The sequence below is a fragment of the Adiantum capillus-veneris genome, chromosome 18, assembly GCF_014529385.1.
Source record: "Adiantum capillus-veneris isolate H3 chromosome 18, ASM1452938v2, whole genome shotgun sequence".
NCBI lineage: Eukaryota > Viridiplantae > Streptophyta > Polypodiopsida > Polypodiales > Pteridaceae > Adiantum > Adiantum capillus-veneris.
Window position 1 is genome coordinate 83,217,343 of NC_140948.1, and position 26,695 is coordinate 83,244,037.

Genomic DNA, 26,695 nt, shown 5'->3' on the forward strand with positions numbered 1-26,695 from the left:
CAAGGAGAGATGTAGATAAAGGCAAGGCACCTATGGAAGAGGCTGAAAGTAGTAAGCAGGCTAAGGTAAGGGCAAGAAGAAGGAAGATAGGCATGGATGATTTTCAGCTTGGGAAGGGTCAATCAGCATACAATCTCTTAGAAGACTTGAAGAACAAGAGGGCCGACATATCATATGGGAAACTCTTGTATTTGAGCTCAAATATGAGAAGGCACTGGCATAAACTAGCTAGTGTTAGAAGGGTGAAGGTAAAGACACGCGATGCACATGTAGTGCAGCTTCATAAAGTTACTGATGTTTTGCCTGTGGTTGATGCTTGGATACATGGAAGGAGGGTGAATAACGCGTATATGGATGGTGGAGCCCAAGTGTGCGTTATGACAGAGGAAACAATGCAGCAATTGGGATTGCAGCTCACAGGCAACTCCTTGTTCAGTGTGAAGATGGCAAATAGTAGTAGAGTGAAATTCTTGGGAGTTATTCATGACTTGGAGCTTAATGTTTTGGGTCAAAGGGCTATCATGGACATTCATGTAATGCTTGCAAAGCTTGGGGCATATCCAGTTATAGTGGGTAGACCTTGGTTGATTGCTATGAGGTTACGACAAGACTGGTACAGGGGATGTATTGACCTCTTTGTGGACAGGCCTAAAGAGAATAGGATTAGATATGATATGAAAACATGTAAGGTGCTGGAAATTGATGATGAACCAGCTGTGCATCAAGATTTATCGCCATCCACTTATGACATGTGTGACAGTTCTTCTAGTGCATCCTCTACATGTACTGACGATGAGGTTTATGATCAAAGTCTTCTTGATCTTGATGTAGATCTTTGTGGGATACATGTATATGATGAAAATTGTGATAAATGTGATGCCATGAGATCAGAAAATGACCATGGGGCTGATCATGAGCCGAATGTACCAAAAGCTGAATTATTGGATATGCTTGCAGGTGACCCGACTAGTCGAGAGAGAGAAGCATATGATGCATTGTTTGATAAGTATCCCAAGTTTTTTGCCAAAGATTATGCTCAAATGAGGGTAACAAAGAGTGTTGTTCATGAAATAAATCTTAAAGAAGGTGCAAAGTCTCTTGCTCAAAAGCTAAGGAGATTGGGCACCATTCAACGAAAGGTATTGGAGATAGAGGTGAGTAATCTTTTGCAAGCTGGTTTTATCTACCTTGTGGATGATGCAGAATGGGTTTCCCCTGTGGTTATAGTTCCCAAAAAGGAAAATAAATGGAGAATATGTGTGGACTATAAGCCATTGAATGCGGCAACAAAGCGGCATCACTATCCCCTTCCCTTTCAGGATGAGATTTTAGACACTGTTGCAAGTCATGAGAGATATTCGGTATGTGATGGGTTTAGTGGGTATTTTCAAATTGGGATTGCATATGAAGATAAAAAGAAGACCATATTTTTGACCTCATGGGGAGTGTTTTGCTATAGGGCGATGCCCTTTGGCTTGATGAATTCTTATGCGAGCTTCCAAACTTGGATGGACAAAGTATTGGGACCTTGCCTTGGAAGCTTTGTAAAAGTTTTTATGGATGATTTTTGTGTTTACAGTGATAGAATGCTTCATGTGAAAATTCTTGATACGGTCTTTAAAAGGATTGATGATGATGGGGGTTAACTCAATCCTTTGAAATGTAAAATTTCAAGAGCTAGAGTGATACTTCTTGGCCATGAGGTAAAAGTGAGAATGGGATAGCTCCAGATCCAACAAAAGTGGAATGTTTGCTTATGATGGAGAGTCCTAAAATTACAAAGGAATTGATTAGTTTTGTACAAAAGCTAAGGTACTTGTCAAGGTCTTTTTGTATGCTTGTTGAATATGTGCACCCTTTGCAAGAAGCAACACAAAAAGACCCTTTTCTTTGGACTGAGCATGAGCAAAAAGCTTTTGAGGATGTCAAGGAAAATCTATTTACATTACCTTTGATGATGCCTCTTTGTTGGGATGAAATGTTTTACTTGAGCTTGAGCGTGGGTGAGCATGCTATTGGTGTAGTATTGATGCAAAAAGGAAAAAAGCAATCTTATATGAGGCCGGTTTACTACATAAGCAAAGTGAAGAATGATGCACAAAAATCTTGGCATGAGATCGAGCAATTGGTTTGGGCATTGGTATATGCAACAAACAGGCTGAAATATTATCTTATTTGTAAGCCTTTTGTGGTGTTAACATCATGTATTTTATTGCCTCATGCACTAAGGTATCCTGGGGATAGTCCCAAATTGCAAAAGTGGATACTTAGCTTGTAACAATTTGACATGAGCTTTACTAAGGAGGATAGTGTGAGAGCAAATATGGCGGATATGCTCACTTTTAAAGAGATTCATGGAAGGAGTGAGTTGAAGAAAGATTTGGAAAAGAAGATAGCACCAAGTCAAACTATGCATGCAGAGCTTCAGGATGTAGAGGGTACCTTATACTTTGACGGGGCTTTCAAAAGGAGCATTAATAAGGGCACTATTGGTTATGTATGTGTGGATAAAAATGGCATTGAGTGCTGGTTTAGAAGCCAAGAAGTAGATGTAAAGAGTAATAATGAGGCTGAGTATGCAAGCCTCTGTTTGGGCTTGGAAGAATGTGTCAAAAGACATGTAAGGAGGCTTTTAATCAGAGGTGATTCTATGTTGATTGTGCCGCAAGTTCAAGGTACCTGGAAGGTAAATCAAGAAGGCATGAAGGGCTGGTTTTTCAAAGTGAGGAAGTTGTTAAAGTCTTTTACTTCCTTTCAAATATGGCATGTACCACGAAATATGAATGTAAGGGCTCATGAGTTGGCGGAACAGGTGTTCACAAAGCATGTGCATGCGGTGATAATTAGAGAGCCAAGGTATCTTGTAAGGGAATCCCTCCATGAGGAAGAACATGTGTTGCAAATGGGTTTTGCAAGAAAGGGATTGGCTTCTCAACAAAGGCATGCAATCACACGAAGAGCTATGAGGTATGTCTTGATTGGAGAGAAAATGTATCACAAGGGGGCTGATGGTGTCATGAGAAGAGTTCTCTACCATGATGAAATTTTTGATTGCTTAAAAGCATGTCATGAGGAAGGATGTGGAGGCCATTTTGGAGTGGAAATTACAAGAAGGAAAGTATTGAATGCTCACCTTATGTGGCCAAGTATGAATAGGGATGTTGTGCACTGGTGTAGAAGCTGTCACGAGTGCCAAATATATCAAAAGAGAAAGCTGATGCTCGAGCCTTTGAGACACATTGTAAGCTATGGACCTTTTGAGAAGTGGGGTGTGGATGTAATTGTTCCTCTTCCAAGCACTAGAAATGGGAAGCACTACATACTTAGTGCAATGGATTATATGACAAGATGGCCAAAAGCAAAGTCTAGTAGAGGGGCTACAAGCAAAGATGTATGCAGCTTTATCTTTGATTGCATATGTTGTAGATTTGGAGTGCCGTTTAAGCTTGAAAGTGATCAAGGGAAAGAGTTTAGGAATGATCTTATCACTGAATTGGTGGAGAAATTGGAGATCAAACATAGGTATGCTACTCCTTATCATCCACAATGAAATGGGTTGGTGGAGGCATTCAATGGAGTTTTACAGAAGATATTGTTCAAGCTTGCGGAAGAACATCCAAAAGATTGGGATATGTATTTGGAGAGGGCATTGTGGGCATGTAGAGTGACTCAAAAATCATCCACGGGATTCACTCCATTTCATTTGGTATATGGAGAAGAGTGTGTTATGCCGATTAATGTGATGCTTTCTTCATTGGAGTTCATTTTGAAGCCTAGTTTGATTGAGGAAGAGCATGTAAAAGAGAGACTGGCATCTATGCATAGCCTCTTGTTGGATAGAGAAAATGCCATTAGATACTATGAAGACTTGGGAAGAAGAAGGGCTGATGTATTCAATGAAAAGATAAAGGCAAAAGGGCTATGTGAAGGCATGTTGGTTATGAGGTACAATAGTGCTTTGGACAATACCTTTCAAACAAAGTTCAAGGCAAAGTGGGAAGGTCCTTTTGTGGCGCATAAGGTGTATGATAATGGAAGCTATCACCTCAAGGACTTGGATGGAAAGATGCATAAGGCAAAAGTCAATGGGATCCGAATCAGGCCTTATGTGACCAGAATCATGTGATAAAGCAAGAAATGCGTATGGAACACTTGAAAGTGTTCCATGCTTGTTGAGGGGGCAATATGTGACGTGTTTTGGTGAAATGGTGCGTACCACCCCAAAGTCTTTGAGATATGTTTTTTAATTCTTTTGGGTGTCTTATATGTAAATAAATCATGCTTGTACAAAGTGTACAAAGGCGGTGTGTGCCAGTTGTCTCTACACATGTGGGCTAGTTCTGCGGGGCACATAGTTTTACTGTTTTTGTACATAGAAGTGTCGAGACTTCAAAGTGTGAGTTAGTGATATAGAAATATGAGCAAAAACTGAACTTTTATCAGCTTTGGATCGTGAGTGTTGAGGTATATTCAACTGTGAAGAAGAAACTATGTGTTGCTGCAGCCTGCGGTGAAGGGTGGGGGTTTTGGTGTAGAGGTGCCCCTCTTGCCTTTCGAGAGCCTGGTGTGGTGAGTATACCTTGCTTCCTTTGGTGCATCCAGGTATAGTGGGAGTTGTAGCTGTGTAGAGGGAAGCTAGTCGAAGCTAGTCGGGGCCGAGTGCGAGTAAGGCTATCAAAATTCGTGAGAGAATATCAGTCCATATTATCTTGAGAAAGCTATACTCTTCATCCTCTTTTCTTGGTGTTGGTTTGAGGTGTTGTAGAGGCCAGCCTCCCAATCCTTCACAACGTCTTCTCGCAACAAGATATGGCTATGAATATTCTCATCAACGGCTTTCCTTCTGGCCAACGTTCTGTTCCTCCTTTCCAAGGTCAAGTATTTCCACGCTGGAAAGCAAAGATGTTGTTAGTTCTTGAAGGCGATGAACTCTTCGATATTGTTCTTGGAAATCGTGTTTGTCCGCCTCATCCTGTTGATACGGATAATGATAACGTGCTTATCTGAAGGACCTATATTTGAAGATTGGAATGTTGCCTATACGGATTGGCAATGACGTGATAAAGCAGCTCGTCGGTATATTCTTTCTTCTCTTATCGATTCCCTTTTTCTTGATATGTATGAACTGCTTACTTCCCACGATGTATGGAAGTACCTTATTGCAAACTTTCAGAAGAAATCTGTTACAGAAATACTTTATTTGAGAGGGTTGCTTAACAAGTTACAATATGAAGTTGGTACTGCCATGACGGGACATATTGAATCTTTCAAATCTATTATTAATCAACTTGCTGTTGTCGGTGATCCTGTTCCACAAAAGCAACTGATTACACTTCTCCTTGATACGGTGAAGGACTCTTCTTATGATAACATTGTTACTATTCTCTCTAATAAAGATGATCTTGATTTCGACCAAGCCTGCATGTCTTTAATTGAATACTCTCAACGTTAAGAACGTCTGAATGTTGGTCATGATACAGCTATGATTTCACAAGAGGAGACTGAGTCACAACAGATGGAATGTGCTTTTTGTGCTCGAAGGCGTCCATTTCAACGAGAAAACCACAGAGGTGGCCGTCGCGGTAATATTTTCTCTCGTCTCAAATTTCCTAATAAGCAATGTTCTTACTGTAACAAAAATGGCCATACTGAAGATGATTGTTGGGCACGTCAATATGATGAAGAACACAATATTACCACAAAACAACCACGTTTATCTAGAGACTCTTTTTTCGTCTTCTTGTGAATATTATGGACGATCTGATCATCCCACTCATATGTGCTATAAGCGTCGATTCGACATAGATCGGAATAGAGCATATGCTATTGAACATCGAAACAACATTGTACCAGAAACAAGCTGCGTCCTATGTTCAGTTGCTCCAAACAGAATACTTCATGTACGTGATAGATCACTTTTTATTATCAATTCTGGTGCTACATGAAGTATGACATATCAGTCTAAGTTGCTACATAACTATCATCCATTGCCAGTTCAACGGGTTGTTTATCTTGCTGATGATACTACTTATCAAGTAAAGGGTATTGGAGACTTATATCTTGGTACCTTATCTTTTTCCACTCGAATTTTGCGAGGAAAATTCAAACGTTGGAAAGTTACCCGACTCATTGGGTCCACCCGGCCATAGAATGATACCGTCGAGGTATCATTCTCCGACTTTCCACACCACACTCACCCTTCTTTTGTTATCTAATTACTACCACACTGTTTAAACATACATGTTCCTTCACTTTATTTATGATACTGGTTCGTTAAAACAGCCCTTCAAACAGTATTACAAACAATAGTCAAACAAGAAGTTGTCCAATTTTAAACCAACAACCCTTGGATTAAGTTCACTCAAGAATCTCTACTAGCGCTATTATGTCCGATCGGTATATACATTAGTTATAAAAACCCTTGTTCTCATGAGCGTCCCATACCGCTCGACAAGTATTCGTTGTGCTAATCTGGACGTACTCCCATCACAGCAACAACGGTGTCAATTTGAGCGTCATCCTCACGCCACGGCAAAACAAAACTGCAGTATCCAGCTGGGCTAATCTGGGTGTACTCCCATCACAGCATCAGTGGTGCCATCCTGGGCGTAATCTCACGCCTCGGCAACTTCCACATAATACCAGCGCTAATAAGTAGAGAGACTTGAGAGAAACCATACCGAAGATTATGGACAAACATTCTTTCCTATAGCAACCAGTTTAACCAAACAATCTTTCCTACTTGTCAAACATATGACGAGTTTCTTGGGGTTAAGCCTCGTGGTTTCGGTCCAAGTTTTCTTTTCATAAGGTAAATAATATATTCCTATGGTCTCGTATATGCAATGATGCATAACTTGAAACTGCAATACTAACTTGTACCATAGCTCCGATTGGTTCGATTGGTGGAGACATAGAATTTTACGCAGGGATTCCACAGTTACTTGTACCAACTTCATGATCATTAGCGCCTTGGGTTCGAGCACGCTTTGGAGCCATTTTTTTGTACTACACTTATGTTATACACTTAGAAATTTAAATTGGTCAATTTCTCTAGTAATCTCCTTGTTTTCAAAGAGAGTCTGTAATTTGAACCCTCCCCAACTCGGATTCACACTTAGTGTTGTTGTTCTACATCTAATTTCTATACATCAAATATTTGCTAATCTTAATTAATTAAAAATTAAGTGTGTAAATTACGAGTGAAAGTTTAGGAATGCATTACTTTTATGCATGACATTTCTAATCCAATTCTAACTTCAATTCTATACTTCAACTAAATCAATTTTTAGTATTATTCAAAATTCTATTTAACGTAATTGACAATAACATTGGTGAATGAGAATCTCATAATGTATAATAAGAATATGATGAGTTGTTTTATGTATTAACTTTCAATTAACAATATATAAGTTAATAGTGAAGATGTACTAAATAGAGAGAGTAGGTATATTTAGAGAGATTAGAGTAAGAGAAAACATATACACACATCTTTTCTAAAGTTAATTGAATCTTACTATCCATTAGAAAGATTAGAGTAAAAGAGAACACACACACATACTTTTATAAAGCTAATTGAATCTCATCAATCTATTAAAGAGATTAGAGTAAAAGATAACACACACACACACACACACACATATCCTTCTTAAAGCTAATTGAATCTTACTAATTTATTAGAAGATTAGAGTAATAGATAGGACACACACCCATATCTAATTGAAACTTACTAATTTATTAGAGAGATTAGAGTAGAAAATAGCATACATACACACATATCCTTCTTAAAACTAATTGAATTTTACTAATCTATTAGAGAGATTAGAGTAAAAGATAACACACACACACATAGCTAATTGAATCTTACTACTCCATTAGAGATTAGAGTAATAGATAGCACACACGCACACACATAACTAATTGAATCTTACTAATCTATTAGAGAGATTAGAGTAAGAGATAGCACTCATACATACATATCCTTCTTAAAACTAATTGAATTTTACTAATCTATTAGAGATATTAGAGTATATCCTTCTTAAAACTAATTGAATGCTCAATTAAAACGCACCTTATTAGTCCACTAGAGTTTTTGCTCTCTTAGTGGTTTGTGGACGCCTTCTCTCTAAAAGAGGTGGCAGCACTTCGTGAGCGCTATAGAAGCAATCTCTATGTCTAAAGTGTGAGCATGGATTCTCTATTTTTAGCAGAAAGAAAAACGTCTAACTTTTTTTTCAAAAAGAAATATTTTTTTAAAATTTTTTTTAATAAAAATATATTTTTATTTTTATTTTTAAATCATACCCGCGTTTTTGGTACCCTTGTGGTACCCATGAGCTTGACCACTTTGTCATTATCATCAAAAGATAAGGCCACACAAGCCCCCCCTCATTAAGATTGGTCAAGAGTAGCCTCTCCTTTTTCATGTGATAGTGTGTCCTGCTTTGTCCCCTCCTATGTGATCCATGTGCCTTCATTTGTCATCCCTGTGTATTCTTTTGTTTTTATAATTATTTTATTTATTTCCTTAATGATAATTTATTTTACATTTTTAAGTTAAACTTTACAATCTTATATTAACTATACAGTAGTAAAAGAAATTTCTACAATCAGTAAATAAGTCTTGCAATAAGTTAGTTAGTGATTCATATAGTTAAAATGTCAGAATTTTGTAGCGTAAATTTTACTTTCTAGGTTTTCTCAACCTACGATTCATAATTTGAACTCGAATATCTTAAATAAGGAGTGATGGTTCAAAAAAAATATAAATGCGTAATAGAACTTGTGTGCAAATTTGAAAGTAGAGACCTTACAATCCCTTACTTATGATGAAGCTATCTCTTCACCGGAAAAGGATCAATGGCAAGAGGTTATGGAAGCAGAGTACGATTCTCTTATCTCTAAAGGTACATGGATACTAACTGAATTACCTCCTGGTCGTACAACTATTAAATGTAAGTGGGTGTATATGACAAAAGTAAAAGCAGATAGATCTTTTGACAAGTTCAAGGAGCGTTTAGTTGCAAAAGGTTACTCCCAAGTAGCTGGTGTTGATTATCAAGAGACTTTTTCACCACTTGTTCGCATTACAAGTGTTCGAGTTTTATTGGTATTTGTTGTTCAATTTGATTTAGAAGCTTATCAAATGGATGTGTGAACTGCTTTTCTTAATGTTGACTTGGAAGAGGAAATTATATGGAACAACCAAAAGGGTTTGTTATTCCAGGTAAAGAAGACCTTGTTGCTCAACTCCATAAGGCACTATATGGTCTCAAACAAGCTTCGCGAGCCTGGTATAAAAAAATTGATCTTTTTCTCATCTCTAAACGATTCATCTCTTGCTCGTCAGATCCCAACTTATACATAAAACGCCAAGGTAGCAGTTTTGTGATTCTTGCTCTTTATGTGGATGATACCATCCTTGTTTCCAATGATTTGGGATTTCTTCAGACAGTGAAAAAGTTATTGTTTTCTGCATTTGATATGGTGGATCTTGGAGAGATTCACTCTTGTCTTGGCATTCAAATCCAACGGAACCGTACAAAAGGTATTTTATTCCTTCGACAGTCAAAGTTTATTGCAGATACTATTCAACAATTTGGTATGAAATCTGCACATTCAGCCAACACACCTTGTCTTGCGAGCTCTACGAAGAACACTTCTGACAATGGCGGTCAACTTGTCCTAAATCAACCTTATGCTAACTTGATTGGATGTCTTCAGTTTGTTGGCATGAACACTCGTCCTGATATTCTGTTTGCTGCTAATTATCTTGGACAACATCTTGTATGTCCTTCTCTTAAGCATTGGTCGGCTGCAAAGGGTGTATTGAAATACTTGAAAGGCACTACAGATTTTGGTTTAGTCTATCGACGACAACTCACATCGGATTCTATGCAATCTCTTTCTCTTTTGGGTTACACAGATGCAGACTGGGCAAGCTCACATTTATCTATGCGATCTACTAGTGGAAATTGCTTCTCTATAAATGGTTGTCTTGTTTCTTGGATCAGCAAGAAACAACGTTGTGTTGTAGTTTCTATGATTGAGTCAGAATATGTTGCGGCATCACTTGCAGCTCGTGAGTTGATTTGGCTTCCACAAATGCTGGTTGATATCGGTCACTCTTCTCTTTCTAGCACACCCTTGCGGTGTGACAACCAAAGTGCTTTTAGTCTTGCAACAGACTATGTTCAACATAATAAGTCAAAGCATATTGTTGTCCATTATCATTATGTCAGGTATGAAGTACGCAAAGGAACCATTATGGTTGAACACTGTCCAAGTGACCAGATGATTGCAGACATTTTGACCAAAGGCCTCAATGAGTCACGTTTCATCCTCTTCTGCTCGGAGCTTGGAGTTGCTTCGGCCTCACTCTTTCTAGATTAGCTTCTTTGCTATTGTAATAGCTTTGTACATATGACATTGTAATCTTTTAGGTACCATGCACTATGCACACTCCACATTTTCACCTTGTGATATAAAAGTCACTTGAATATTTGTACATAGATGTACAATTCACTTTCACATCATCACCGTTGGTTCATATTTTCACATTGTATAGGGGCTTGGGTTTTTCCCTTGAACTCCCCAAGGGTTTTTTCATCCAAAGTTAGAGACCTTAGTTTGAGTCGGGGTGTTGGAGCTATATATGGCTCACTCTACTGAACTTGGTCTTACCTATATATTTGTATCTTTTCCTTAATATGAATCAGTCTTTGAGAGCGTATATGGTATGTCTCTTGTCTCGTCTCTCTCTCTTTCTCTCTACATCTCAACAATTACATCCTCAATTGGCATTAGGTTTCTGGCCATACACCCAATCATCTTCCTCAATAGCTTTAGGTCTGAGCCTATGCCTCTTATCGAATGTCTTTATTCTTTAGCCTTTCATCTTTCAATCGTGCAATTGCATTCTCAATATCTTGGGCTCTTCTCTCTAGCTGTTGTATGTGCAAAGAAAGAAGGTTTTCCCTACTGATTCCATCTTCTCAAGGTAATACATTCCATGTGGGAATTACATTCTCCATTGGCATTAGGTTTGTGACCATACATCAACTCAAAAGGCATATAGCGAGTAACTGATCTGTGAGTTGTACGATCAACCCATAAAGCATAAGACAATAACCTAGGCCACTCTTCCATTCTACCTTTGCAAGCCTTAGCAAAAGATTTAATAATAGGAGGATGTCCATGCTCTGATTCACCATTTCCCTCGAGATTATATGTAGTAGTGAGAGCAAGTTTAATGCCCAGCCTAGAGAAAAACTCCGTTGCTTTGTCAGCATCCAACTCACCCCTGTCCGTTGTTATTTTCCCAACACAGCCATAACGGCTAATTACATCATCCAAAGAGGAAATTACATATCCCTTCTGTTCTTTTTGTTCTTAGAGCACGACCTTCAATTTGGTGGGTAAGTCTTCTCGTGCAAGCACTATGTATCTCATTTGCCATAAGCCCAATGGCATTGTAACCAGATCTACTACCCACTTATAGTGCATAGCCAATGCGTAAGCAAGGTAGAACCCATCACCATGACGTACATTTGAATACATATGACAGGTTTCACAAGACTCCACAAAGTGAGATACATATTTATATATGCCTTTTCACCAATACCTCCTTTTTTTTTTTAGTAAAGGTGACCTATACATCTCTATGTCCAGCATAAAGACTCTCATGAAACTTTTGCATAAGCTCATTTGAGCGTCCTTATCATTCACGATGTCAGGAGTTTTTTAGAGCAAGGGATTGCGCATATGTACATATACATGCATGGTGCATCAAATAAAGGATTGCCCATTTTCCTTAGCCAGGTGGTTATGTGGGACCCACATGTGTACAGGTAGGACAGCATGTACATAGTGCATCGATTTTCACTATCACCAGTACCAGTATGTTTTTTCTATAATAATGAGGAGTTTATAGCGCGTAAAACTTCTCGAGGAAGCTATCCGCGGCCGACGACATGAGGTAAGCAGGTGCGTCAGATGGCATCTAGTGGCGTCAAGAGGGCGAACGGGGTCAGTACTTGCAAGTGGATGAGTACGGACACAACGTGGATGTTTTCTTGTGATAATTATGCAGAAAGGTCATCATGAGGACCATAATTTGGGGCCACTTCACGTGGTGGCGGGATGCATTATTGAAAAAAGCTGAGAGTCAGGTGTGCGGATGATGCAAAAAGGTGACAACTATGGACTGCGAGGTCAGTTTTTGGCCTGTTCGGGGTCCGTTTGAGGTCATCTAAAAGGCCAATGGTGCCCAAATAATAAAGCTAAGTGTGGGAACTGAAAAAACAGAGAGAAGACCATAAAAAACGTGGAGAAGAGAGGAGGAACAGCCGCAGGTGTGTTTTTGCTCATTTTGGAGCCTGTTTTGGCCGTAAATTGCTCATCCGAGGTCGGATTTGAGCACTTTGTCATTGTAGACTCGGGTTTTGGGCCGTTCCGGACGTGATGGCGCTGTCCATTTTGCCAAATTCCTCACTCTTTTCCTGCTGTTTTTCTGTGTAAGTTTCTCCTATGAGCGAAGTTTCTGCTCCAGTTTGTGATTGTATCTGGTATCTTTTACCCATATTGTGTGAGCTGTTTGCCCCATTGGTGTTGGCCCAAGCTCATTTGTATCTAAACGTCAGAAGCTCTTCTCTTTTGAGCTGAGTTTTTTGGGTTTGCGTGTGTGTGTCTGTGTGGAGTGGGCAAGTGGATAGTCTCTCTCCTCTCACTCCAGAGGTGTGTTCCCTGTCTCGGCCACGTGTGTTGTGTAAGCCGAGTGGTGCCCCATAGTGTGTATGTGTATCTTCCCAAGAGTGTGTGTCGGGTCGTTATAGAGGCGCTGCGTGTATTTTCATCTCGCTCACAACGACTCTCAACGGCATTCCATTTCATTGTTTCGGACGCTTCCAAAAAGTATCCATAGGCTTTTCTCCATATTCTTTTGAACTCTTCATCAGTCCACCCTTCTTCCCTTGTTAAAGTGCTCAGATAGCGTCCAATGAGCAACTAGTCACCTTGATATAGGTCCTCTGTAAATGACTCAAGTGTATTTGATAGGCAAACATGATCACCGTTGGCATGAGAGATACTATAGAACCTTATGCCTACATCATCGCCCTCGACAACCATGTCTCCTTTATTTTCATACCTTGCTCTTGAAAGCATATCCGCAACTCGATTATCTTTCCCTGCAATATGCTTAAATTTTGAATTTAACGACTTTATATAGCCAATCCATCTCAACATAGCAATGTCGGGAATTGAGCAGCTTGTGATTATTCCAAGAAGGGATAGACAATCAGTCTCCACTATTACATTTTCTCCTATCAAATACTCTTTGTCACATTTCAAAGCTGTGACTACTACCCATAACTCCCTTTTTACCTGTGGATAGTTGCGTTGGCGATCACTTAGGAACTTTGCTCCAAATCTCACCTTATACCGCTTGCCATCATCATCATCTTGCCCAAGCCCATCCAATTCAGGTGGGGCTAGTATCCACTGTCACAATTACATATCTTCTACATTCATAGTTTACTCTCCTCAAAGTTGGAGACATAGGCAACAAATTTAATTTTATCATGGCATGGGTATGCATTTCTTCCCATTCAAACTTTTGGTTCTTTCTCACAAGCTGATACAAAGGTTCTGCCACATGCGCATCATGTGGAATCCAGATAACATAGAACACACATGCACTCTAGAACCTTTGAACCTTAGTTACATTAATACATTTCTCTTTCATTCTTTGAATCACATCAATGTTTTCTGGACAAGACCTTTTACCATATGGCCCGCACAATGCACATATGTCCTACAATAAGAACTTAGCTCACACGAAACACACTTTTGGCCAGACAAGGTAAGGTTCACCTCTTTCAACCTTGAGAAGATATTATCACAATCATTGATATGGTTTTCCGCATACTCGCAGCATCTATATCGCTTACATCACATCCTTTGATTCGCATGATTAAGGAAAGTCATTGTAGTTTGCGGTATGCAGTCATGTAGGACTTTGTTCATATCGTATCATATGTACAACTAAATTAGTTTCTCCCTGAGGTAAGATGCACATCCTTACTAAACCCAAGGGTGTCCTCATGGTAGTCAGGTCCCTGCTTTCCATTGCTAGTTGGAACTGATCATACCCTGAGTACAAATCTCCCATAGATTTTATTGCCCTTCCTGAGAATACCTCTGCAAATTCATCTACAACTGGCCCTGTACCCACATTTCTAATTGTAGCCTCGTTGACAGGTTGCATATCCTGGATAAAGCATAAAGAACCATTTTTCTTTGGAACCGTTGTCAAGAAGTGCGCAGTGCGACTAGGAAAGCGTCGGTCCTCTGACTGTGAGGATTCGTAAAAATATTAAGCAAGGCGTAGACGATTTGAAGCCAAAAACACACTAAAAAAGAAAAACTCTCAAGCCATGAAATCTCCACTTTGAAAAAGAACCAATACTAACTCAAAACTCTTGTGTGTGTGAAGATTACGTGTAGCCTCACTCCCAATTGCACAGATGTAGTGCTCATTCGAACTGTTAAAAACCCTAAATTTACGCTTCGATTCTTCATCGTGACCATTTCATGGAAGCTTCTGTACTTCATTTGAGAAGCCCAAGTAGTTATTTGAGGAGGTGAAACCCTAATTGGAGGCCTCACAGCCTCAACCATGTAGTGGAAGCAGCACAGGATTGTACTAGCACCCTGTAGAGGAATGGCTGTATCTCATTGCTCATATGCCCAAATGAGCTCATTCTTGGCTCTAAAAATTCCTACACAACTTGAGCAACAATGATAGTATCGTTGATGTGGCATTTTGAGCTATTTTGAGAAATTTTAAAGGCTATTTTTGACCATTTTTAGCCATTTTTAGCCCAAAAATATCACTTTTTGTCCGTAAAAAGCCCAAACAAGCTCGGGAAAAATCCCTAAAATTGTGAAAAAATCCCCTTTGGCTCAAATTTCATGTTTAACCTCATTTTACCACTTGGTAAGCACTTTGGATACGTCTTTCACGCCAGCGCAAGAAACCTGCTATTATTGGCCGAGATTACCCGCATTGAACTTTCTAGGCAAAATGAGCGTGCCACTTCGAAACACTTGACATTTGTACATTCCCAAAGCAAATTAGTCATATATTTATGTGTAAAAGCATTCCATGGTGCCACGTGTAGGGCCTCGCCTGCGCGGCAAGGTATGTACACGACTGCAACCGTGACATTCATTTTCGCATATATCACACTATGTACATTGTATCATTTGGTCCCACACATCATAAACATTAAGAGTGAGGTAGATACTTTAATTTCACATTATAAACGTGCCATCGCACGACATCCACCCCCTCTAAACATGCACATCCTCCGGCATGTGCCACAGATATCTTTTGCAGGTTCAGTCTTCATTTAAGTCAATATACATGTCGATTTCATCATCGCTTGCAACAAAATCTAACGCATCATCCTCTTGTTCTTCATCCACCTCTATACCATTTTCATCAGAGCCTTCATTTTGATCTTCCTGTGAATCAAAGGGATCTATATCACCTCTTCTTTTGAATAACTTGATTCTTTTCCCTGCAATAGGAATCTTCATTTTTGTCCCATCTAATTCATGCAAGGTATAAGTCGCATTCCCATGTACATGTTGAACCACATAAGGACCAAACTATCTCTTTGAAAGCTTCCTTATTGTTCAATGTTGGTTTTCAAGAGTACTGTCATACACCAACACCCAATCACCTTCCTCAATAGCTTTAGGTCTGAGCCTATGCCTCTTCTCGAATCTGTTCTTATTCTTTAACCTGACATCTTTCAATCGTGCTACTGTAATCTCAATATCTTGGGGCCTTCTTTCTAATTGTTGTATGCGCAAAGCAAGAAGGTCTTCCCTACTCATTCCATATTCCCAAGGTAATACATTCCATGTGGGAATTACATCCTCAATTGGCATTATAGGTTTCTGACCATACATCAACTCAAAAGGTATATAACCAGTAACCGAGCTATAAGTTGTACGATCAACCCATAAAGCATAAGGCAACAACCTAGGCCTCTCTCCTATTTTACCTTTGCAAGCCTTGGCTAAAGCTTTAATGATAGGAGGATGCCCACGCTCTGATTTTCCATTTCCCTCAGGATTATATGCAGTAGTGAGAGCAAGTTTAATGCCCAACCTAGAGAAAAACTCCCTTGCTTGGTCAGCATCCAACTCACCCCTGTCCGCTGTTATTTTCCCAACACAACCATAACGGCTAATTACATCATCTAAGAGGAACTTACACCCCTTCTGTGCTTTTTGTTCCTAGAGCACGACCTTGAACTTGATTGGTTAAGTCTTCTCGTGCAAGCACTATGTATCTCATTTTCCATAATCCCAATGGCATCGTAATGAGATCTACTACCCACTTGTAATACATGGCCAATGGGTAAGTAGGGTGCAACCCATCACGATGAAGTACATTTGAATACATTTGACAGGTTTCACGGGACTCCACAAAGTGAGATACATCTATATACATACCTTTCCACCAATGCCTCTCTTTTATTTTAGTAAAGGTGGCCCATACACCTCTATGTCCAGCATGAAGACTCTCTTAAAACTTTTTCATAAGCTCATTTTGAGCGTCCTTATCATTCACGACTCTCATTGGCATTCCATTTCTTTGTTTTGGACACTTTCATAAGTACCCATCTTTCAAAAAGTATCCATAGGCCTTCCTATGTATTCTTTTGAACTCTTGATCAGTCACCCCTTCTTGCCTTGTCAAAGTGCTCAGATAGCGTCCAATGAGCAACCGTTCACCTTGATATAGGTCCTCTGTAAATGACTCAAGTGCATTTGATAGACAAACATGATCGCCCTAGGCATGAGAGATACTATAGAATTGTGTGCCTACATCATCGCCCTCGACAACCATGTCTTCTTCTTTTTCATACCTTGCTCTTGAAAGCATATATGCAACTACATTATCTTTCCCTGCAATATTCAAGGACTTTATATAGGCAACCCATCTCAACATAGCAATGTCGGGAGTTGAGCAACTTGTTATCATTCCAAGAAGGGGCAGACAATCAGTCTCCACTATTACATTTTCTCCTATCAAATACTCTTTGTCACATTTCAAAGCTGTGACTACTCCCCATAACTCTCTGTTTACCTATGGATAGTTACGTTGACGAGCACTTAGGACTTTTGCTCCAAACCTCACCACATATCGCCAGCCATCATTATCATCTTGCCCAATCGCCCATCCAATTCCTGTGGAGCTAGTATCCACTGTCACAATTACATATCTTCCACATTCATAGTTTGCTTTCCTCAAAGTTGGAGGCATAAGTAGCAACTTCTTTAATTTCCTCATGGCATGTGTATACACTTCTTCCCATTGAAACTTTTGGTTCTTTCTCAAAAGTTGATACAAAGGCTTTGCTACATGTGCATAATGTGGAATCCAAAGAACATAAAACACGCATGCACCCAAGAACCTTCGAACCTTAGTGACATTTATACATTTCTCTTTCATTCTGTGGATTACATCAATCTTTGCAGGACAAGACCTTCTACCATATGGCCCGCACATATGTCCCACAATAAGAACTTCATTCACACCAAACACTGACTTTTTGCCAGACAAGGTAAAGTTCACCTCTTTCAACCTTGACAATATATTATCACAATCATTGATATGGGTTGCCACATACCTTCGGCACCCCCTCAAATCTAGAGCCACATATTTATCACTTACATCACATTCTTTGATTGGCACATCATCAAGGAAAGACATTGTAGTTTGCGGTATGAAGTCACGTAGGACTTTGTTCATACCATTCATCATATGTGCAACTGAATTAGTTACCCCCTGAGGTAAGGTGCACATCCTTACTAAACCCAAGGGTGTCCTCATGGTAGTCAGGTCCCTGCTTTCCATTGCTAGTTGGAACTGATCATACCCTGAGTACAAATCTCCCATAGAATATATTCACCTTCTTGCAAATGCCTCTGCAAACTCATCGACAATTGGCCCTATATCCACATTTCTGATTGTCACCTTGTTTATAGGTTGCATATCTTGAATAAAGTGTAAAGAACCATTTTTCTTTGGAACAGTGAATCACCTGTTTGAATACGGAGCACAAGAAGGCTCCAAGATACCCATCTTGATCTTTTCATTAAGCAACTCAATGAGTTTTGGCAAATGAGCCTTTGGAACAGGAATAGGTCTCAAGTTCCAAGGTTCATGAGGGATAGTGAAGATCACCATAAGAGCAACAATGGATGGATCAACACACCCTATCTCATAAGGCTCAAATGCAAAAGCTTTTCCATGTTTGGCAAGCATGTCTTCAAAGCATATCTTTTCAGCTTTTGTCAAACTGTCCTCGGAACCAACCTTTAACTCTTTCAAAGAATCCTATGTAAACTTGTGTCCAATCTTTCTTGGGTTACGAAGGCTAGGTTGCAAAGCAGCTTTCTCCATCTTATTTGTGCAATCTTTTGGTAGAGGTAATGCCACTGGTTTCACTTTCTTTGCCACGGACTTATACTTAGTCTCCACTCGTACATCAACACCTTGAGCATTTTTGAAATCCTCAATTACCTTGTACATTTCTATTGAGCATACTTTCACAACATCACTTTCCATATGCAAATTGCAATCCATTAAAGACTCCAAATCTTGCATAGTATCCACAAAAGAACACTCATCAAACACACCTGCAATGCATTCTTCATCTTCTAGAAAACCATTCATCTTCAAACGTCTTTGTACACTATTTACATGTTGTCGTTCACCCCGCTTTAAGTCCTCACACTCTATAAAAGCAATATATCCATAGTCTGATAATCCTACAAAACCTGTAGAAAATGTATCCTTTGCATATACATCATGCGAGAACCTTTATCTTCTTGTACCACTGCAATCCCGCTCTACAACGGTACATGGCCAAAACCCCTCGTATCCCTGTAGTCCTTGAACTCTTTGTTTGTCTTTAGCAAGGGTTGCTCTCTAAGACTTTCACGAACAGTAAGGAACTGTACTGCACGCTTTCCATCCTTGCTCCTTATTCTTGCGTAAGCTGACCCATCATCCATCACCATGGTTTCTATGCAAGTAGCAGTGATGTATGGCTGCCCAAGGATAAGAGGATATGTAGACATCTCCTGTACAAAGAAATTTTGGTCATCTTTCACATCCCCAATAGTCACCTTTACATTTGGAGAAGCTCCGTACAACTCCCCTGATGAGTTGTTTGCTTCACGAATCATCCATTCATGATTTATATCAATTGGCCATTTCCCTTTTTTATAAAGACTCTTTGACATGAGGTTAATTTCCGACCCATGATCTATCAACGCAATGTATGGATCTTCTAAGTCTCCCACTTTTACCAACGTCTCAGTAGTTTCTCTTGCCCAGTGACTATTCAAGAAGTAGCTCTTGTGGGTGGTCTCTACTTCATCTTCATCATCCAAGAAGCAAACGTGTGTTACTCCTCCCCTAGACTTGTAGCATCCAACAATAGTTTTATCACCTTGTTTGCCATAGACCTGTACACCCTGTGCATTTAAAGTCTCTTATTCACCCTGTACATGGATAGATTCAGTAAGAGACTGCCGCTTCCTTTTTATGATATCATTTATTTCTTCGTGGAATTCCCGCTTTGCTATACCAAGGATCTCACCCAAGGTAAATTCCAGCTTACTGTTTAGAATCCTCTCTTCCAAAACCTTTTTGAGATCCGTTGGTGCCTCTATATCGGATTGGAGTTTTTAGGCCGGACCCTTTGCTTTGGATTTTGCTGCATCCTTCTTCTTGTCTTTAGAGGCTTCTTGCATAGGTACTTCGGGGACAGGCATTTGTGGCGGGGAAGGTGATCTAGGAGGCATTGTGTCATTTCTACCTCCACTCCTTGTTGCCCGCTTTGAAGGCCCTTCATCCCCATTCTCGCGCCTACGTTTCTCTTCAACAATGGCCTCATTTGCTTGACATTTGGCAATATATGCATGCACTGACAAAGAGTCCACAGGGTCATTCCAACCTGTTTCAAGCTGAATGCAATCTCCAGCTTCATGTAAAACCTCTGTAGTCATTTTACCCTTCATAGCAGACTCTATAGCGCATGGCCATAGCTCTCCAATACCATTAAATTCTTCTTCTCCAACCTTGACTGATCCTTTTTTTCTTAGGATCCACCTTCAACCCATAGGCGGCTGCCTCAACCATTGAGATGGCATGGCTAGTAGCCATGTCCTCAACTAGTTTCTTCATCCCGCCTTTGCCAAAGTTTGTTCCCAAAAGCTTACCTGTTTCACTTAAGTGAATTTTTCCATCTTTAAAGAAAACGAGCTTCTTTGTCAAAGCGTCTTTAAAACTTTCACAATCCCTTCTTCTATCGTCAGTACTATCACACCATATGCATCTATTGACAAAGCCTTCTCTGGTTTGCGGTCGTTGCCTTGTAGATTGACCTGATGGTTGTCACCTTTCTTCTAGCCTTGTAAGCTTTAACTTGAGCTCTTACATTCGTTTGACAATATCATCTAGGATGGATTTGTCACTCTTTGGAACCACAATCACAGGCTTTATAGGACTCTCGGAAACACTTGGGGATTGAGTAGGATTGACTATCATCTTGTCTCTTCGTCATCGTCGCTTAGCTAGCAGTGAAATGGCGTCTTCGACCTCATTCCAATCAGTCTTCCAACCCTGACCCGCATCCTTATCCTCAAGTAGTAGTTGTAACTTCTCTTGAATCTCTTTACCTACGGCTTGCAAAAAGAGCTCTGTCTTCTTCGAGTTTAGGGTAGCCTTTTGAGTTCTTGAAAATTGATCATAACCGCGTTCGAATTCCCTTAGCAGTTCGGTAGGCGAGAGCCCCTCTTTTGGCCGAACTACCCACTCTAAGAAAGTCCTCTTTGTTACCCTTTCGGAGTCCTCCATGAAATAATCTTCCTTCAAGGCTAATTTGAATGCTTCCCAAGTTGCCCCATGCTCATTTCTAATTCCCCTTACATGCTCTCTGATCTCGGGAACCACAGCAAGTTCAAAACTTTGCACCATCTCTGCTGCGGGCACTCGATGAAGCTCCATCTCCTTTACATACCCACAAAGATACTTTGTTACATATTTACCTTTAAATTAGTCCAATTTCTTCACCACAGATTGAAGTGCTTTGGTTGAGGAAAGCTCCCTTCTTTTTGCAGCTCGCTGCTGCTGCATAAACACTGCAAAAGCTTGAAACATTTGCATTGTGACTAGATCAAACCGAACCCCTTGTTGCTCTTGTTGCTCCATAGCTTTAAACCTTTCTTTTGAGACCTTCAATAAAGATTTTGAACCCTCACCCTAGCCTACTTCACGTCGGGTTCACCAAAAACATGTCAAGAAGTGCGCAGTGCGACTAGGAAAGCGTCGGGCCTCTGACTGTGAGGATTTGTAGAAAAATTAAGCAAGGGGTAGACAATTTGAAGCCAAAAACACACTCAAAAAGAACAAAACTCCAGCCATGAAATCTCCACTTTGAAAAAGAACCAATACTAACTCAAAACTTTTGTGTGTATGAAGATTAGGTGTAGCCTCGCTCCCAATTGCACAGATGTAGTGCTCATTCGACCTGTTAAAAACCCTAAATTTATGCTTCGATTCTTCGTCGTGACCATTTCATGGAAGCTTCAATACTTCATTGGAGAAACCCTAATTGGAGGCCTCACACCTCAACCATGTAGCGGAAGCAGCACGGGACTGCACTAGCACCCTGTAGAGGAATGGCTGTATCTCCTTGCTCATGTGCCCAACTGAGCTCATTCTTGGCTCTAAAAATTCCCACACAACTTGAGGAACAACGCCAGTGTTGTTGATGTGGCATTTTGAGCTATTTTAAGCATTTTTAAAGGATATTTTTGACCATTTTTAGCCATTTTTAGCCCAAAATTGTCACTTTTTGTCCGTAAAAAGCCCAAACGAGCTGGGGAAAAATCCCTAAAATTGTGGAAAAAATCCCCTTTAGCTCAAATTTCATGTTTAACCTCATTTTACCACCTTGTAAGCACTTTGGATATGTCTTTCACGCCAGCGCACGAAACCTACTATTTTTGGCCGAGATTGCCCGCATTGAACTTTCTAGGCAAAACGAGCGTGCCACTTCGAAACACTTGACATTTGAACATTCCCAAAGCAAATTAGGCATATATTTATGTGTAAAAGCATTCCATTGTGCCACGTTTAGGGCCTCGCCCGCCCTGGCAAGGTATATACACGACTCCAACCGTGACATTCATTTTCGCATATATCACACTATGTACATTGTAACATTTGGTCCCACACATCATAAGCATTAAGAGTAAGGTAGATACTTTAATTTCACATTATAAACGTGCCATCGCACGACACCGTGTACCACCTGTTTGAATATGGAGCACAAGAAGACTCCAAAATACCCATCTTGATCTTTTCATTAAGCAATTCAATGAATTTTGGCAAATGGGCCTTTTGAACCGGAATAGGCCTCAAGTGCCAAGGTACATGAGGCATAGTGAAGATCACCATAGGAGAAACAATGGATGGATAAACACACCCTATCTCATGCGGCTCGAATGCAAAAGCTTTTCCATGTTTGGCAAGAATATCTTCAAAGCATATCTTTTCAACTTTTGTCAAACTGTCCTCACAACCAACCTTTAACTCCTTCAAAGAATCTTGCATGAGCTTGTGTTCAATCTTGCGTGGGTCGTGAAGGCTAGTTTGCAAAGTAGCTTTTTCCATCTTATTTGTGCAATCTTTTGGTAGAGGTAATGCCACCGATTTCACTCTCTTTGCCACAAACTTATACTTAGTCTCCACTCGTACATCAACACCTTAAGCATTTTTTAAATCCTCAATGAATTTGTACATTTCTATTGAACAAACTTTCACGACCTCACTTCCCATATGCAAATTGCAATCCACTAAAGACTCCAAGTCTTGCATAGTATCCACAAATGAACACTCATCAAACACACCTGCAATGCATTCACCATCTTCTAGAAAACCATTCATCTTAAAACCTCTTTGTACACTATTTACATGTTGTAGTTCACCCCGCCTTAAGTCCTCACACTTTGTAAAAGCAATCGATCCATTGTTAATCCTACAAAACCTGTAGAAAATGTTTCCTTTGCATATAAATTATGTGAGAACTTTTCTCTTCTTGTACCACTGCAATCCCACTCTGCAATGGTACATGGGCAAAACCCCTCATATCCCTGTAGTCCTTGAATTCTTTGTTTGTGTTTGGCAAGGGTTGCTTTGAAAAACTTTAACGATTCCTTTCATGGTCCACACAAATATTAAGGAATTGTATTGCCTGCTTACAATCCCTGCTCCTTATCCTTGCATAAGTTGAACCATCATCCATCACCTTGGTTTCCATGCGAGTAGTGATGTATGGCTGCCCAAGGATAAGAGGGCATGTAGACATCTCATGTACAAAGAAATTTTAGTTATCTTTCACATCCCCTGTAGTCACCTTTACATTTGGACAAGCTCCGTATAGCTCCCGTGATGAGTTGTTTGCTGTACGAATCATCCATCCATGATTTATATTGATTGGCCATTCCTTTTTGATAAAGACTCTTTGACATGAGGTTAACTTCTGAGACATGATCTATCAACGCAATGTATGGCTCTTCTAAGTCTCCCACTTTTACCAAGGTCTCAGTAGTTGCTCTTGCCTACTGACTCTTCAAGTAGTAGCTCTTGTGAGTGGTCTCCACTTCATCTTTATCATCCAAGAAGCGAACGTGTGTTACTCCTCCCCTAGACTTGTTGCATCGAACAAGAATTTTTTCACCTTGATCGCCATAGACTTGTACACCATGTGCATTTAAAAGTCTCTTCTTCACCCTGTACATGGATAGAAAGAGACTGCCGCTTCCTCTTTACGATATCAATTAGTTCTTCATGAAACTCCCTGTTTGCTATTCCAAGGACCTCACCCAAGGTAAACTCCACCTTACTGTTTAAAATACTCTCTACCAAAGGTTTTTGAGATCAGTTGCTACCTCTGTATCAGATTGGAGTTTGTAGGCCGGACCCTTTGCTTTAGCTTTCATTGCATCCTACTTGTTTTCTTTAGAGGCTTCTTGCATAGGCACTCCGGGGAAGGGCATCTGTTGCAAGAACGTGATCTAGGAGGCGTTGTGTCATTTCTGCCTTCACTCCTCGTCTCCCATTTTGAAGCCCTTCATCCCCGTTCTCACGCCTACGTTTCTCTTCAACAATGGCCTCATTGGCTTGACACTTGGAAATGTATGCATGCACTGACAAAGAGTCCACAGGGTCCTTCCAACCTGTTTCTAGCCAAATGCAGTCTGCAGCTTCATGTAAAACCTTTGTAGTCATTTCACCCTTCATAGCAGATTCTATAGTGCATGGCCATAGCTCTCCAATACCATTAGATGCTTCTTCTCCAACCTTGACTCCTCTTTGCTTTATAGACTCCACCTTCAACCCATAGGCAGCTGTCCTGACCATTCAGATGGCATGGCTAGTAGCCATGTTCTCAACTAGCTTCTTCATCCCACCTTTGCCAAAGTTTGTTCCCAAGAGCTTACCTGTTTCCCTTAAGTGAATTTTTCCATCTTTAAAGAAAACAAGCTCCTTTTTCAAAGCGTCTTTAAAACTTTCACAATCCCTCCTTCCATCATCAGTAATATCACACCATATGCATCTATTTACAAAGCCTTCTCTGTTTTGAGGTATTTGCCATGTAGATTGTCCTGATGGTTGCCCCTTTTCTTCTAGCCTTGTAAGCTTTAACTTGAGCTCTTGCATTCCCTTGAAAATATCATCTAGAATGGACTTGTCACTCTTTGGAACCACAATAACAGGCTTTATGGGACTCTTAGGAACGCTTGGGATTGAGTAGGGTTAATTATCATCTTGTCTCTATGTCATTGTCGCTTAGCTAGCAGTGAAATTGCGTCTTCAACCTCATTCCAATCAGTCTTCAAACCGTGTTCTGCATCCTTATCCTCAAGTAGTAGCTCTAACTTCTCTTGAATCCCTTTACAAGTTTAGTGTAGCCTTTTTAGTCCTTTGACAATTGATCATATCTGCGTTCAAATTCCCTTAGCATTTCCGTAGACGAAAGACCCTCTTTTGGCCTAACTATCCACTCTAAAAAAGTCCTCTTTTTCACCCTTTTGGAGTCTTCCATGAAATACTCTTCTTTTCAGGCGAATTTGAATGCTTCTCAAGTTGTCCCATGCTCATTTCTAATTCCTCTTACATGCTCTTTGATCTCGGGAACCACAGCAAGTTCAAAACTTTGCACCATCTCTGCTTCGGGCACTTGATGAAGCTCCATATTCTTTACATATCCACAAGGATACTTTTTTACATCTTTACTTTTAAATTGCTCCATTTTCTTCACCACAGATTGAAGCGCTTTGGTGGATGAAAGCTTCCTCCTTTCCGCAGCGTTGCTGTTGCATAAACACCACAAAAGCTTGAAACATTTGCATTGGGACTGGATCAAATCAAACCCCCTGTTGCTCTTGTTGATCCACAGCTTTAAAGCTTTAATTTGAAATCTTCAATGAAGCTTTTGAACCCTCACCCTAGCCTACTTGGCGTCGGGTTCACCAAAAATGTGCCAAGAAGTGTGCAGTGTGACTAGAAAAGTGATGGGCCTCTGACTGTGAGGATTCGTCAGCAAATTCGAGCAAGGCGTAGATGATTCGAAGCCACAAAGAAAAAAACTCAAGCCATGAAAGCTCCACTTTGAAAATGAACCAAGATTAACTCAAAACTCTTGTGTGTGTGAAGAGTATTAGGTGTAGCCTCGCTCCCAATTGCACAGATACACTGGTCATTTGACCTATTAAAAACCCTAAATTTACGCTTAGATTCTTCATCTTTACCATTTCATGGAAGCTTAAGTACATCATTGGAGAAGCCCAAGTAGTTATTTGAGGAGGGGAATCCCTAATTGGAGGCCTCACATCCTCAACCATGTAGTGGAACCACCACGGGACTGCTCTAGCACCCTGTAAAGGAATGGCTATATCTCCTTGCTCATGTGACCAAATGAGCTCATTCTTGGCTCTAAATCTTCCCTCTCTACTTAGGCAATGGCAGCATTGTCGTTGATGTGGCATTTTGAGCTATTTTAGGCTATTTTTGACCATTTTTAGCCCAAAAAAATCCCTTTATGTCCGTAAAAAGCCCAAACGAGCTCGAAAAAATCCCTAAATTTGTGGGAAAATCATATTGGGCTAAAATTTCATGTTGAACCTCATTTTTCCACTTGGTAAGCACTTTGGACACGTCTTTTATGTCCGTGCCGCACGAAACCTGCTATTTTTGGCCGAGATTGTCGTCATTGAACTTTCTTGGAAAAACGAGCGCGCCACTTCGATACACTTGACATTTATACATTTCTAAAGCAAAATAGGCATATATTTATGTGAAAAAGCATGCCATGGTGCCACGTTTAGGGCCTCGCCCACCCGGCAAGGTATATACAACGCTGCAACTGTGGAATCTGTTTTCGCATATATCACACTATGTACATTATAGCATTCGGTCCCACATAACAAAAGCATTGAGATTGAGGTAGATATTTTAGTATTCACATTATGCATGGTCCACGGCATGACAACGAGTGAGAAAAGACTGTTGTTGAAATAGCAACCATCCTCGCTT

At 40.2% G+C, this 26,695-nt stretch overlaps 1 protein-coding gene across 3 annotated transcripts in view; it reads left to right on the forward strand.

Annotated features, from left to right (window-relative positions):
• LOC147435956 (truncated transcription factor CAULIFLOWER A-like) overlaps nt 1-26,695 on the forward strand; it is a 196,510-nt gene that overhangs the window by 141,647 nt on the left and 28,168 nt on the right. The window contains exon 8 of one of the 3 annotated variants that reach the window (XM_086488855.1): nt 8,835-8,906. The exons of the other annotated variants lie outside the window; for them this stretch is intronic. Within the exon in view, the coding sequence (XP_086344981.1) occupies nt 8,835-8,904 (70 nt within the window). The 3' untranslated portion in view covers nt 8,905-8,906. The remainder of the gene's footprint in view (nt 1-8,834; nt 8,907-26,695) is intronic. 3 annotated transcript variants of the gene reach the window in all.